The sequence below is a fragment of the Phlebotomus argentipes genome, unplaced genomic scaffold (genome assembly GCF_947086385.1).
Source record: "Phlebotomus argentipes unplaced genomic scaffold, Phlebotomus argentipes genome assembly contig_32, whole genome shotgun sequence".
Taxonomy (NCBI): domain Eukaryota; kingdom Metazoa; phylum Arthropoda; class Insecta; order Diptera; family Psychodidae; genus Phlebotomus; species Phlebotomus argentipes.
Genome location: NW_026776187.1, coordinates 431,871 through 445,489, shown reverse-complemented (window position 1 = coordinate 445,489; position 13,619 = coordinate 431,871). Strand labels below are relative to the sequence as shown.

Here is a 13,619-nt window from a genome sequence, read left to right as displayed (position 1 = left end):
TGTTGGCTGATTCATTGAAGCGATTCTTGCTCCGAAGAGTATCGCGTTGGAATAAAAACACAAAATTATGACGAGAACAATGTTGACATCAAATATTTACGAGCCATTTGTTGTCTTGTGTGAATGTACAAACACAAAGCGTGACAAATTAGCCAACACTGATTGTTTCTTGCTCAATTTCCTTAACGCGCTTCCGCCACACGCTGGCCGCCGTCCAAGAAGTCAGGTGCTGAGGATCTCCAGATCCGCAGACGGTTTCGGTGAAGTTTGTACTATTTGTAGTACATTTCCTATTTGTCCAGATAAACACCCAGACTGTATTCTTCGTGATTCTGTAATGAATAAGAAAATAAAGAAATTACAACACAACGCCTGATAAAGACATGTCGCTCATCTTTTGAGTTCACAGCAGATTAACATTCTTGTAAATATTTTTCCCAAAATAGATATTGTATTTATTTATAGCATCTCTGCATTTGTACTTATTCTCTCAATCAAATCAAATCACTAGTTGTCATCGGAACGGAGGAAGAGTGTGCGAAAAGAGTAAAAGTCCATTTGCTTTTCGTTATAGCGGTGCTGTTTTTATGCCAACCACTGTAGACATTTTATGATAGAAAATGTGAGAAAAACGATATCATCAAAATGAATTGGGCAAATAACCTCATTCTCTTGATGCTCTCGCGCCGCCACTCAATACCATCGCTTCACGGCAAACATTCCTCAAATTGCTGCCCATTGACATTAGCAAGTACTTGAGAATTGTAAATATTTGCGAAATTTTAGTGTTTTTCTAACAGCATTTACGCTTACTTTTTGCGCGGGCAATGCCCACAGGCGCCCTCTGTGATTGAACACATGCCTAACAGCGCCACTGCGGCAAAATCGCCGGCCGTGGAATTTGACGGATCAGTGTTGTTGTTTACCTTTCCTCAAGACCAAGAAAATCCGTGTTTTCCTCTCAAAATCATGCCTTCAGAACCCAAGAAATTCACTCCTCAGCCATCCAGCTTTACTACCCACCTCTTCTCGGCGAGTGCCAGTGGACAGGACTTCACGTATCGCGTCCTGAAGATGCAGGACTCCACGATGATCTACATTGGCGAGAAGAGCAGCGAGACTTTCGAGGAAATGGCCCTGGCGATGATCTCAGACTCCGGAGAGGCAGTCGCCACGACAATTCTGGGACCCCTGCTGGGATGTGATTCACAGCAGCTGGCGGAGAAAGTGGCCAGGCGGCTGAAGAAGCAAGTCTACATCAGCTGCAATGTTCCTGCCGAGAGGATGAGTCGTCCTGTGATTGAGAAGCACCTCGTGGACGAGATCAAGAATCGGCCAGAAATGTTTTGAGCATAGTCAGAGTGTGAATAAAGCGTGAAATTCAAGGAACTTGAACTTCCTGTCCACAAGAGTGGCCGAACAAGAGCAAATTGCGGCAAAAGCGACTTGCCAGTCACACCTGCGAATGAGCTCAGATTTATGGCCTTTTCCTCCTCCAGCATGATCGGCAGCACTGCCACCTCTCCTCGCCAGAGAGTTGGATGACCCCTGCCAGCATCTCACACCAATTTGCATGTATTTTTTCTCCTCGCCCGCCAATTCGCTCAATTGTGGAGCCCACAAATCAAGATCAAGTTTAAATAAGTGCATAGGAAAAAGTGAAATGGAAATTAATTCCCATCACGGGCAACGTAATAATCGTTATGGTGATGCCAAATTGGTGCGAAAGAGAGCTGGAGGAACTCGTAAAAAAAAAACGGTAGCACAAAGTCTTTTTACCTTCATTTTCAATTGCACTTCGAACATGCATTTCAAAGACAATCCAACAATTGTGTGAAGTCGTCACAAGAGAACACATTGGAAAAACTTTCCCATTTTTGTTTTGCTCGCCCCTTTTTCATGTCCACACGGTTCTCATTAAAATCTCTTCTATGACACGTGAGACAATTTTCAGGAGGAGTGAAAATAATAAGAGGTGAGAAGCGTGACATTGTGAAAAAATAATTATTTCACTTCGAATAATTAGGGAACAAAAATAAATGCTCTAACAAAAGAAATAAAGTTCTTATTAACTAACTTTATCGTCAGTAAATCATGCAAAGTTTTTCAAAATTAGATTTCTAATTAAGTAATCTAATCTATTTTATCTTAACCTTGACGAATTACTTGAAAGAATGGATCTTAAAAGGTAAACGAATTGTTGTTTCCTTATCAACAGTCGCTTTTCTAAATGAAAAAAGCATTTCTCAATTAGTTCAGTTTTTGGTGCTTTCAAGTAGGCGTGACTTTTGAATGGGCGGAGCTTCAGATATAATAATAGAGACACATTTTCCCAATTTATGCGCCTCTTGAGTAGCAATTGAGTGTGTAAAAACTACTGAGCATATCAGATGTTAATTATAAATCAAAAGACAACATAATTCTGCCCGATTTTTTCTTGCAACTCATTTTCTATTTTCTCACCTCGTCTAATATGTGTAATTCAATGGCAAAAGAGTAAAAAGTCACTTTGGTGGCCACCAGAGAAGGTGAAAAGAGAGAACAAATTGAGCGACTGGCAAAAGAAGTAGCAAGAAATTTAATTAAATTTGCCAGCTCTTTAAGTATTGTTATGGCGCTCTTGTCCATTGATGAAAAGGCGTGAATTTTCTTATATTGCACGTCCACCTTTACCTTCAATTTCCAGCGGAAATCCACGCTCAATTGAGCTGAAATACACAATTGAGAGTCAGATTCACTTTCACTACGCAAGTTCTCAGGACAGAAACAAACACAGAGAGTTTGTCTGTGAAGTCCACAATCTGCGAAAAGCGTCATTTTTCCCGGTCCTTGACTTTGCGAGCCACTGAGAGATGTGCGCAAGCAGCACGAGAGGGAAATCTGCATTCAATTCAATTCACTGCAAACTGATGGGTTTTTAATCCATGACGATTGCTCTGCACTTTTGCTCCGATTTGCATATTTTAAATGGTTCAGGTAGAGAAGTCGAGGCAAAAGCCATCAGATGGTGGATCAAAACAGGAAAATCGTGATTAAATCGTCGACAGGCGGATAATTTTCACGACGCGTGATTTTCTAGGAAAAACAGAAGATGCGCATTGACATAAATCTCACGAAGAGCCACACAATATGGAAATTGCAAAACAAATCAGCCAGATTAGAAGCGGCAAATCATTAAAATCAAGGTAAAAAAGATCAGATCTTCAATTAAAGATTCAACTGGAGATTCTCAACACTTTGCACAATTTTTTATCTCTTTTCCATATGCAACAATTGACCTTATTTAGATGATCTTTCGAGAAATGGGCCTGAAGATAAAACTTGTGATATAACATGAAACCCACTTATTAAGCAAATTTGGTGTTGAGTGTTAATTTATGTAGAGAGAATCAATTTGGAAAACGATGTAAATTTAATAATTCCTCCTAAAATGTAACATAAAATTATGCAAAAGCTCTGCAGTAACACAAAAGACATTCAGTGCCAAATTGTCTCTCAATTTTTTTTCACATCTGCAAACACAATAATTGCACGAATTAATCAAATTCATTCCTTTACCAGTTTTGCCTTCGGAATGTTTTATGTTTCCCTCGATAAAAACCCATTGAATTGATAGCAGATCTACGCCAATCGCGGAAATTGAGATTCTCCTGTGTTTTATTTGTTGTTTCTTCAGCAATCTGTCTTGTTTTTGCGCCCATGCAAAGCACATCACGTCACCGCAATTAGCAATCAAACAGCCAGATGAATTTTGATGAGTCTGCAATTTTGACAGATTCATTCAATTTGGCCAGTCTCTGTAAGGTCAAGTTTAATGCTACCAATTACTATCATCGACTGAGGAGAAAAACGAGAGCAAATGGTCGGAAAATGTGTTATTCACCTGGCAAATTGTTGTATATATAAACTTTATGAAAGACGATTCAGACATCGCAATAAAGTTTTTCTTCCCAGCTCACAAAACCACAGTCTTGTGCCTGAATTATTGGCACTCTTATGCACTGTTTTCTTATTTAGTTAGCAAAAAACACTTGAAATCAATGCAAAAGATGCCCATTATTTCTTGAAATTAAGATTTGAAATGAGAATATGAGTGTATTATGTATTCTGAGTATATTTAATTTTTCTAAAGCTGCAGCTTTTATGATACAATTGTTAAAAATCAATTCCAAAAGCGCTGAGAGCGCGAAGACACATTTTCGGGACAATTCTGTCAATACGACAAAGCGTAAAGTCACTATTTACAATGGATGGAAGACCAAATTGTGCCTTTTGCGAGGCACTCAAGGAAGAAATTCCTCATGCCGGAACATGTATCGCACAGGCTACAAATCGCACAGGTCGCTGTGAGACTGGAAAATTGGATCGTTTTGTTACAGCACACAAGAAATGGTGTGCGTTTTGCAAGAATATGCTTTTCTCCGCATATGCACAATAATGTGTTTTCATTATAAAACGCAAAGTCAGTCGAGCGATGTGTTTAGAAGCAAACATTGCTGTAATTTTGATTTTTTTGCACGGTTTACATTTCGTCCCACGATGCGGATATTAGAGGCGTTAAAGGGAGTATTAGGAGATTGCATTTGGCCAGTGATTGCGCATAATTGCGATGCGCCAATGAAATTGAGAGGTGCGCATTTGGCAGATCAGAGACCATCGTGAGAGATCTCAGGTTTGTGGCAAAAATTGTGGGGAGGCGCGCGAGACAATTGATTTGGAAGAGTGTGAAAAGCACCTGCAAAGTGGCAAACTCTCGATTCTGGCGTGTGTCGCTCTTTTGTGGAGCAGCCAGGCAAAGAAAATGAAAAGTGTAGCAGCAACAAAACCGCCCAATAAGGCGGCGTGTGTGGAGAAGAGACGCGCGCGGAGCTGAAGAAATTGAAAGTGTGGCGGGTAGTCAATATAAGTAACGGCCTTCGCCACTGAAAACTCTATTCTGCTGCTGGATTTCAACGTGAGTGGTTGTTTTAGTTTGCGAAAACATCTTTTCCGCATTAGTTTTCCGCTTGTGCAAAAGTTTTCCAGTGCTGTTTTGTTTCTTCACTTTTGTGTGACTTGAGAAGTTCAAGAGTGGAGCGAATCATTCGAGAGTCACCCAAAATGTGGATTAAAGTGGTAAGTTTCTTCAGGCCATTTCTCCTCATCATCATCATCGCACTGAAGATGACAAGACTTCGCGTGTGCTCAAAGAGAGTGTGTAAAAGTGGCACAAGGAATCGATAAATACGCATTTACGGTTGTTAAATCTGATTGTCAATGAGTAAAAAAGCGTTGACGCAATTACCGTGCGACCACACCTCAAACACCAAGAGAGCCTGGGCAGATGATGGCGCATTCTGACCAATTTTGACCAACAAAAGTGAAATGATTTCACTTGCGCAATCATTTCACTGTTACATTAGTTTTTTTTGTCTCTCTCTCTGCTTTGAAAAAAAAAGCTCTCCATCCACACACACGCGACGCTGGTTTAATGAACTTTAACGATTTTGGCGGCGGAGTCCATTGCATAAGTCTTTCTTTCGCATAATTCCTCTAAATTGCACCTTGATTGCAAAATAGCTGGCGATTGTTAATGGTGCGATGCACACTTTTCCGCATTCTTCCCACTAGACATTCTTCCTCTCCACCCTCACGCTGATTGTGGGCCTCCCGATGAGGAATAAACCCCTACCGATCACGCAAGAGAGCATCGACGGCCTCAAGTACCTGCTGAAGCTGCGGCAGATGCATCTGCAGGAGCAACTCCAGCAACCGCAGGAGTTCCTCTTCAGCTACCACATCCCCACGCAGGAGGAGCTCAATGTCCCTGTGGATCCGGAAGCCGCTGCCCTGCAGCAGATGCTGCCACCAGTGCAGTCCAACGAGCCCAATTACTACGCCATGAAGCCGCGCAAGGGGAAGAAGTACCAGCCCAGCCAGAAGCAGATTCACATCCGAAATCCCACCCTCAGTCCCATCGTCGTGGAGGAGGATGACTCCCTGAGGCAGGACTACCCCTTCGAGGATGTGAATTACGATCTGGGTGAGCAATTCTACCTGCCCGAGGCGCGGAATCAGGACGCAGTTGTGGTGGAATCGGCAGACTATGCACAGCCGAAGGAGCTGAACACGGGCGAGACGTACAGTGCCATCCGGAGGAAGACGGAGCCGCAGGAGCGCGCGGAGGATCGCGTGGAGTTCCAGATGCACGGACACGCCGGACCAAAGAGCTACAAATTCGGCTACGACACGGGTAAAGGGTAATCCTATGCTTTTAACATTCTACACATCGCACGTAACTCTCTCTCTAAACAACATTTGACACTCTCCTCGAGCAATCTCGCGCGATCTCGGGCTGTAACGGGTATTTTTCAATTGATCTTTGCAGCAAAAACCGCCAGTTCAGATTCGAGGAGGTCGACAACGAGGGAAAACTGAAGGGCCACTATGGGTACATTGACAAGAGGGGTAAAATGCACGTCATCAAGTACACCTCGAGTCCCGAGGAAGGATTTAAGGCGGAGAAGGCCAGCTAGTAACACACCAAAACCCCACCCTTCTTTAAGGCATTCCGCCCACTCTCGTGTACCTTTGCTGAAAACATCTCAAGACGCAGAAATTCCATGAATTTGTCTCACTGTAAATTCACAAGTAACATTCACACCACACTGGTTTTGTATTTATAGTGGATATGAGAGAAATAATAAAAGAAATTGGTAGAAAAACACTCGAACGGTCACTTACTTGATGCATTGCACATCGCTTAGGATAAGACCACTTTCTCCACATCTCCGAGCAGACCGGAAGCGCCGAAACGGAAGAGCTGCGGCTGCAGCCACTCGTCGCCCAGGCTCTCCTTAATCAGCGTCATCCAGGCGATCGCCTCCCTCACCGTGCGCACGCCGCCAGCAGGCTTCAGTCCGATCTGCAGAGAGACAACCAATTTCCAGGAAACCAATTAGCCAAGACCATTTAGCAATAAAAAGCATGTAAACAGAACAGCAAAATTCACAATTTTCGTGGCTCAAAGAGGCGTGAACAAATCGGAAGTTGCAACTAATGAGGAAAGTACGCGATGTGTTTCCCAAAAATAACCACATTTCCACCTCATTTTCGTCCAAATCAGGCGAACGGCAAAGAAGAAATCGAGCGCACGCACTTTTTCCATAGGCTTTGAACTTGAAAGCGCCACGAGAGAAAATTGCAATGTGACGCCCGATGTGAATCGATGCAGAGAAGGTGAGTCTTTTTGCTGCAACCAGATCACTTTCATGGCGCCTCTGGGTTGGGATTAGTGAAGTAATAAGTTGTACACTTTTTACACTCATGTAAATATTGGATTGAAATGTAAAGAGAGATTTCCGGCTTTGCCCTCGGAAGACAGCCTGAAATTGTCGCTTGATAAGAAATCGAGTTTTTTGGGCTGTTGAGAATGCTTAGAAAAAACACTGCCCAAGACATTTAAATTAATGGGTTTGCTTAAAGCGCAAGATCTAAAATCTTGAAACACCGAAATACAAATCTTGCGTCTAATCGCAAAAAAAAACTTCATAAATCAAATTAAACCGTGCGCGATTGCAAGATATCGAGTAAAGGGAGCAGAGTAATAAAGATCTACTGATAAAGCGAGACATTCTCAGTCTTCTCAGTTATGAGAAAGCTTTCGGAAGGAAAATCCATTTAATTCATTATGGCCTTCGCTCTTTCATCCTTTCAATAGGACAAATCTGATACATCTTCTTCATGAATGCAAACCACATATATTTTGTAAAAACGAGATCACTCACCTTCCTTCCGGTCCGTCTGTGGAAGTCCTGGATTGCCCGGATCATCACCAATCCCACTGGAAGCGTTGCGTTCACGCTCTCCTTGCCGGTGGATGTTTTGATGAAGTCCGCGCCGGCCATCATCGCCACCATCGAGGCCATGTACACGTTCTTCATGGTGCCCAGCTCTCCGATGCCCAGGATGGCCTTCAGATGGGCAGAATTGCCACATGCGCGCCGCATGGCCAGAACTTCATTATACAAATCCTGCCATTGTCCCTGCAGCGCCAATCCACGGTCGATTACGATGTCAATCTCCGTGGCACCGCTCTCGATGGCGCACTTAATCTCGTCCAGGCGCGTGGACAGTGGGAACTGGCCAGAAGGAAAGCCCGTGGCCACAGCCGCGATCGGGATGTCATTCAATTTAGAGAGCTCAGCGAGAGTTTGCCTGGCGTCCGGCACTCGGCTGGGATAGACACACACAGCGGCCGTGTGTATCTTGTCTTTGGTGGCCTCATCCAAGCCCAGAGAGTCCAGAACGTGTTCCGGGAACGGGAAAGCCGCCCGGAGGCAGAGACTCCTCACGTTGGCCTTCGTGTCGTCTCCGGCGAGAGTTGTGAGGTCCGTGAGGGTGAGAGCCTTCAGTGCCCACGCCTTGACGTTCAGAGGATGAGTGACTGAACTCCTGGACACGAGAATCTCCACGGAATCCTCCACAGAGCGCAGATTGACTTGATTCTGCTCGAACCAAGATGTTTCTGGAAGAATTTTGTTATTATTTACCAATTACGATAATTGATTGAGTTATAAATAGTTACCAAATGGTATTGGCTTTTGAACTTCCATAATTTTTGAGGAAATTAGCACTGAATCCAAGGAAAACACACACGTGTGAAGGTCGCAAAGAACAGCTGATAAGCCTGAAGGGGAAAGTCGCTGAGTTTCCCCCACCCAAAAAATCAGTCGATGAAGTGCAAAAGGCGGGAAATCCAAAATAAAGAAGAATTTGCGATGTGTGAACATTCGCAAATTTCACGGCAGATTAATCTCCTTGGCGGTGTGAACCGGAAAAGCGACGAGACAGTAAAACCAACAGCAATTTATTGCTCGGTAAACATCACTTGCATTTTTATTTCTTTCACCCAAAACATTCACAACAGAGAAATACTGCGGTCAGCTTTTTCCTATTAGTTCTGTACAATCAACTAAAAAATAAATAATTTCTCCATCTAACGGCGAATAAATAACATTGCAAGAGGGACATAAACTTTCTTCATTTACCTGATTAAGTACCGCAAAATCGACGCGAATTTACCTGTGCTTCTCCCATTGGTTCCAGTATTCGGGCGTTTGCATCTCCGCGAGGCGCGACATTGTCCTGTCGAAGGCGAACAGCTCCTCCTCGCCGGTGAAGATGTTGGAGGCGGCGTTCTCCGAGCCGATCTTGATATTGAGGTCGTCCATGAGGACTCTGTGCTCGTCAAAACTGTCCTGAGTCTCCTCGACGGAGAAGAGCTTCTTGTAAGGAACGTCCGAAGAGACCACGACTCTCACGCGGTTGTCGTACAGCGTGTCGATGAGGGTGATGAACCGCCTGGCGGGGGATTTCTTCTTGAGGTTCAGCTGAGGCAAGTCGCGAATGAGGATCGTGTGGAAAAACTGCGCCAGCTGCAGGTAATCGCTCGCCGCCAGGGCCTGAAAGTCGCAATGAAGTCATTATCACGCCCAGACAGTCGACAATTCAGCGATAACTCACTCTCTCGCAAATCTCCTCGAACGTGGTATCGAGAATCTGACCGCAGGTCTTGGCAAAGGTCAGATTCCTGCCCAAGTGCGTGAAGGTCTTCGGCCGGATGATGTCATTCTCCTGCGAGCAGAGAATCTTGAACATGCGATCCATGGCCTTCGCCGCGTCGTCATTGTCAGGAGACTTGCTAAAATGGATCGATGAGATAGTGACTCACTTCTGATATCGTTTCTCGGAAGCTTTGACACTCACATGAAGTAGTTCTGGCCATCGCCCTTGAGCGCCAGGGCTCTGTAATCGATGCCACTGTCCAGGGAAATGACGCTGCAGTGCGACTTGAGGATCCCAATGAAGGGCAGGAAGTTGCTGCGCTGCAGTCCGTTCTTGTACAGATCGTCCGGCGCTCTGTTGCTCGTGGCGATCATCACGATGCCGTCGTTGAAGAGATGCGTGAAGAGTCTCTTAAGGATCATCGCGTCCGCGATGTCAGTGACCTGGAATTCGTCGAAGCAAATGAGCCAGGAGTTCTGGGCAATGTGGTCGGCCACTGGTTTGGTGGGATCGAAGGGCTTTGGCTTGTCATCTCGGCTGTAGACCAATTGCTGGCTCTTCTTCACGGCGTGAATCCGCGAGTGAACTTCCGTCATGAAGGAGTTGAAGTGCACCCGTCGCTTCTTCTCCACGCCCGTGCAGCAGTCGAAGAAGAGGTCCATCAGCGTGGTCTTTCCTCCGCCCACGCTTCCGTGCACATACAATCCCTTGGGACCTTCGGACTTCTCCTGCTTCTGGAAGAACTTGAAGAAGCCTCCGCTGCTCCCGATCGCCGGCGTGTAGGACTGTATCTCATCGTAGATGGTCTGCAGGGCTTCTGTGACTTGCTGCTGGTGCTGGTCAGCGGACAATTCTCCCGCCTGGATGCGCTTCTCGAGCTCCTGAAGAGGCCCCCCGGGAGGACTTTCACTCAACTGATTCGCGAGGTTCTGGCGAATGGCACAGGCGTGAAGCAGACGCTTCACGCCACTCACGGGAACGTTGTGGATTCTACGAATGATAAACATTGCACTACGGCGATTTTGTCACGAAAATCTGGGAGATTTACTAAAATTTTGCAAACGAAACATCATTATATAATTTAGGTTAGGGACTGACTTCCCACTCCGCGATTGTCGCTTAAATTATTCCATCGACTCGGCGACAATCGATGACCCAGTTTTTTGAACTCAACGGCGAATTGGGGGAAAAGAAATGCCAGAAAACGCAAATAATTAGATTTTAATTGATTCGAGAAGTTACGTGAGATTTCAACGCGAAACAGTGACAATGCGAAACGATGAGTCTTCAAAGAGAAAGAAAATTTATTTCAAAACATAATCAAATAAAGCCTCAATTTGTTCAATAAATATTCGAGGCTTTTGGGAAGCCAGAACATCAATCATCCAGAACACACCAAGAGAATAAGAATAAGATGATAACACAGCGAATCTTCATTTTTCCAAGGTACATTTATTTCTCACCGAGTTTTTATCCAGGATGGCATTCAAATTCATTGTGTAAATCACAGTCTTTCATAGAAAACAATTCGACGCTATTGCTGGGGATTGGGGAGGAGTGGTTTGTGGAGGAGTGCTGGGCGATTATCTAGTTCTGGTAGTACTGCCCGTTGAAGTTGAGCCTGGCGCGCTCTTCCTGCTTCTTGGCATACTCGGCTGGGTTCTCCTTGGCCTCCTTGGCTTCTCGCTCCTGCTGCAGGCGGATGCCCTCGTAGATCTGCTCCAGGCCCTTCTGGATCTCCTCCGGGATTGGTGGCGGCGTGGGAATGTGGTCGCCAGTGGCTCTGAAGCCACCCTCATCGGCTGTGTAGTGAACGTTCACGAGCTGCGGAGAGAAATTCGCTTGAGAGTTGTGCAATTGAAAGTTCCCACTGTTTAGCAGAATTTACTGTGCACTAAACTTGCGAAAGAGTTGTTAAATTGAAGGTCTCTGAGATACAATTTCCATGTGGAAAAGAGTTCATCACACTGGATGACATTCGCGGGATTGTGAAATTTCATTCACCAATTAGGCAATATAAAATGCTAATGAATCGATTCAGTTACTTTCGCACACGAATGAGGAAAAAACTTGCACTTGAAAGGTCATTGCTTCAGAGACTTTTCGGCTTCCTCACCTGGCCATCGGGGGCTGTGTAGCTGTAGCTGCCCTGCTGCACGAGAACGCCGTTCGGCGTGTTCTCGTTGAAGTCCTTGAGGAAGCCCGTCTCCTCGGCCACGATGTTGTTGCCCGTCTCCCATTGGGTCTTGTAGCTGCCGTCGTTGCCCTGCTCCTTGTTGTACTTCAGGATGGGGATCCACGTGGTGGTCTCCTGGCGCAGCAGCTGGTTCTGCTGCGGCTGCTGGCTGTACTCGCGCGCCTGCCTCTCCTCGGCCAGCGGCTGCTGTGGCTGTTGCGGCTGCTGCTGGCGCGCCGCCCTCTGTTGCTGGTGCAGCTGCTGGAAGGCCTGCGGCTGTGGCTGTCCGAAGGACGCTTGGCGGGCGAATCTCCGCGCCTCCTCGCCGGTCGACAATGCCACCAGGCACAGAGCGAAAACGATCTGCAAGAAATCCGCACAAGTAAGAGAACTGCCCTGGCAAAAGTCCAATCCGGAGGCGAGGAAATTGAGCAATTGAGCCACTATTAATTTGATCTAACAAATGGATTATTAAATGTTACAAACTCGCACAGCTCGTCACAATCATAAATAAGACTAATGCCTCTTGAGTTATGCAAGAGGCGTACTAGAGAATTTAGTGTTTGCCTTTTCACATTTTGCCACTCGCACACACCAAAGTCGAGATTCAGTGATTAACTCGTTTTCTCCGTGCAAATATTGGTTTTCGGAATCGCGCGGCAAGAAGTGGGAAATTCACGCGAGAAACTATGGAATTTGGGGAAGTTAATCGCAAAAGTCTTACCAAGACTTTCATTGTGTCTCTCGCAGGGCAAAAAAAAATCCACAGAAGCGACTCGATTATTCCAGAGATGGTGAGGATGATCGCCGGAGCGCACTTTCGTCTTCACACGAGAAATATGGCGGAGTGGAAGAAAGTAAAATCTAGACTGTGCACAGTTCATCTCAATTCGCTGCTATTTATATGCTCTGCGGCATTTCCACTGCGGAGTCTCGGCGAGGGACAGATGGAAGGGGCCCCAAATGGGATGGGATCGGCTGGTGTGGAGTGAGGATGTGATCGCCAAAGCAACACAAATGGATTGTGTGGTATAATATTTTTGTTTCAAAATCCCATTTTCGTGATTAACATAATTCTGAATACAAGATCATTAAATATATTACTTTCGATCATCGCGCCTAATGTCATCAATTGAGGCCTCTCTTGACGATCCATAAAACATCTCCTCACTTTTCCTTTTGTTCGCGCACTGCGGCAAATTTTATTGTCTCTCCAATGGCCGTTTTTTTTTATCGATAAAGCCGAGTAAAATGATGGGTTTTCATTGACGCTGGAAGCGTAAGTGAGCAATTTCCCCACTAATCTGGGGTTCGTCGCTCGATGTCCGTTGAAATCTTTCGTTTCCTTTTCCCTTTCCACCAAGTCGTGTGTGGTCGCGCTGAGAAGTGTACACCGCAGAATTTCTGCATTGGTGAGCTTCTGAGAAGCAGTGTGAAAGTTTCAGCATTAAATCAGTTAAAGTAATAAAAGAGATCATGAAGAATGATATGGAGTGATTGAAGAGAGTTGAGTTTTTCTTTGTTTTTCTCAAAATACAAGCGAATGAAGATAATTCTGAAACGTTCAAAGTTCAGCACTTTATGTACACCACGCTCGAGTGATTGCTGTCGCCTTGCTTCCTCCTTAACCATTTCGGTCTTCCTCCAAATCTCGCCTGTGACGCGATGTGACGCAATGAAATCGATAAACCGGTATGTGGGTGGATACATAATTTCACTCTCTTTTGTATATTATGCCAATATTACAAGAGACGCGAGATATAACTGAGAAAATGAGGCAAAAAGGGACACACCTGAATGTGACACACACAAAATGTAAATCAAAGAGTTTCATCAGAGACGAATTCGCATCTCAATGGAATTATGTATTTAATAAAATGCCTGAGACGTCAGTTGG

At 45.0% G+C, this 13,619-nt stretch overlaps 5 protein-coding genes across 9 annotated transcripts; 2 read left to right on the top strand and 3 right to left on the bottom strand.

Moving 5' to 3' along the window:
- Window positions 1–135: 135 nt before the first annotated feature.
- LOC132264140 (deoxyribose-phosphate aldolase) lies at window positions 136–8,671 on the bottom strand. 4 transcript variants are annotated; one of them, XM_059764232.1, is made up of 4 exons: window positions 8,567–8,671; window positions 7,767–8,506; window positions 6,724–6,904; window positions 136–332 (listed from the first exon to the last, which is right to left on the bottom strand). In XM_059764232.1, the coding sequence occupies exons 1-3, from the start codon at window positions 8,592–8,594 to the stop codon at window positions 6,743–6,745; spliced, it is 930 nt and encodes a 309-aa protein (XP_059620215.1). In that variant the 5' UTR covers window positions 8,595–8,671; the 3' UTR covers window positions 136–332; window positions 6,724–6,742. The 4 variants fall into 4 exon arrangements, with proteins under 4 accessions (XP_059620215.1, XP_059620216.1, XP_059620217.1 ...); XM_059764233.1 differs by lacking the exon at window positions 136–332 and adding an exon at window positions 2,952–3,075; XM_059764234.1 differs by lacking the exon at window positions 136–332 and adding an exon at window positions 3,630–3,797.
- On the top strand, window positions 897–1,940 carry LOC132264080 (proteasome assembly chaperone 4). The gene has a single exon (XM_059764142.1). It carries the CDS (start codon window positions 970–972, stop codon window positions 1,348–1,350), a length of 381 nt encoding a protein of 126 aa, XP_059620125.1. The 5' UTR covers window positions 897–969; the 3' UTR covers window positions 1,351–1,940.
- LOC132264141 (uncharacterized) lies at window positions 4,915–6,521 on the top strand. 2 transcript variants are annotated; one of them, XM_059764237.1, is made up of 3 exons: window positions 4,915–5,115; window positions 5,611–6,232; window positions 6,368–6,521. In XM_059764237.1, the coding sequence occupies exons 1-3, from the start codon at window positions 5,101–5,103 to the stop codon at window positions 6,415–6,417; spliced, it is 687 nt and encodes a 228-aa protein (XP_059620220.1). In that variant the 5' UTR covers window positions 4,915–5,100; the 3' UTR covers window positions 6,418–6,521. The 2 variants fall into 2 exon arrangements, with proteins under 2 accessions (XP_059620220.1, XP_059620219.1); XM_059764236.1 differs by having other exon boundaries at window positions 5,611–6,239.
- Window positions 8,672–8,856: 185 nt separating the features above from the next.
- On the bottom strand, window positions 8,857–10,643 carry LOC132264007 (putative ATPase N2B). Its single transcript, XM_059764048.1, has 3 exons — window positions 9,748–10,643; window positions 9,505–9,682; window positions 8,857–9,443 (listed from the first exon to the last, which is right to left on the bottom strand). The coding sequence occupies exons 1-3, from the start codon at window positions 10,551–10,553 to the stop codon at window positions 9,060–9,062; spliced, it is 1,368 nt and encodes a 455-aa protein (XP_059620031.1). The 5' UTR covers window positions 10,554–10,643; the 3' UTR covers window positions 8,857–9,059.
- A 347-nt stretch (window positions 10,644–10,990) lies between these two features.
- On the bottom strand, window positions 10,991–12,687 carry LOC132264034 (endocuticle structural glycoprotein SgAbd-2). The gene is made up of 3 exons (XM_059764086.1): window positions 12,447–12,687; window positions 11,663–12,085; window positions 10,991–11,370 (listed from the first exon to the last, which is right to left on the bottom strand). Exons 1-3 carry the CDS (start codon window positions 12,456–12,458, stop codon window positions 11,134–11,136), a joined length of 672 nt encoding a protein of 223 aa, XP_059620069.1. The 5' UTR covers window positions 12,459–12,687; the 3' UTR covers window positions 10,991–11,133.
- Window positions 12,688–13,619: the final 932 nt, after the last annotated feature.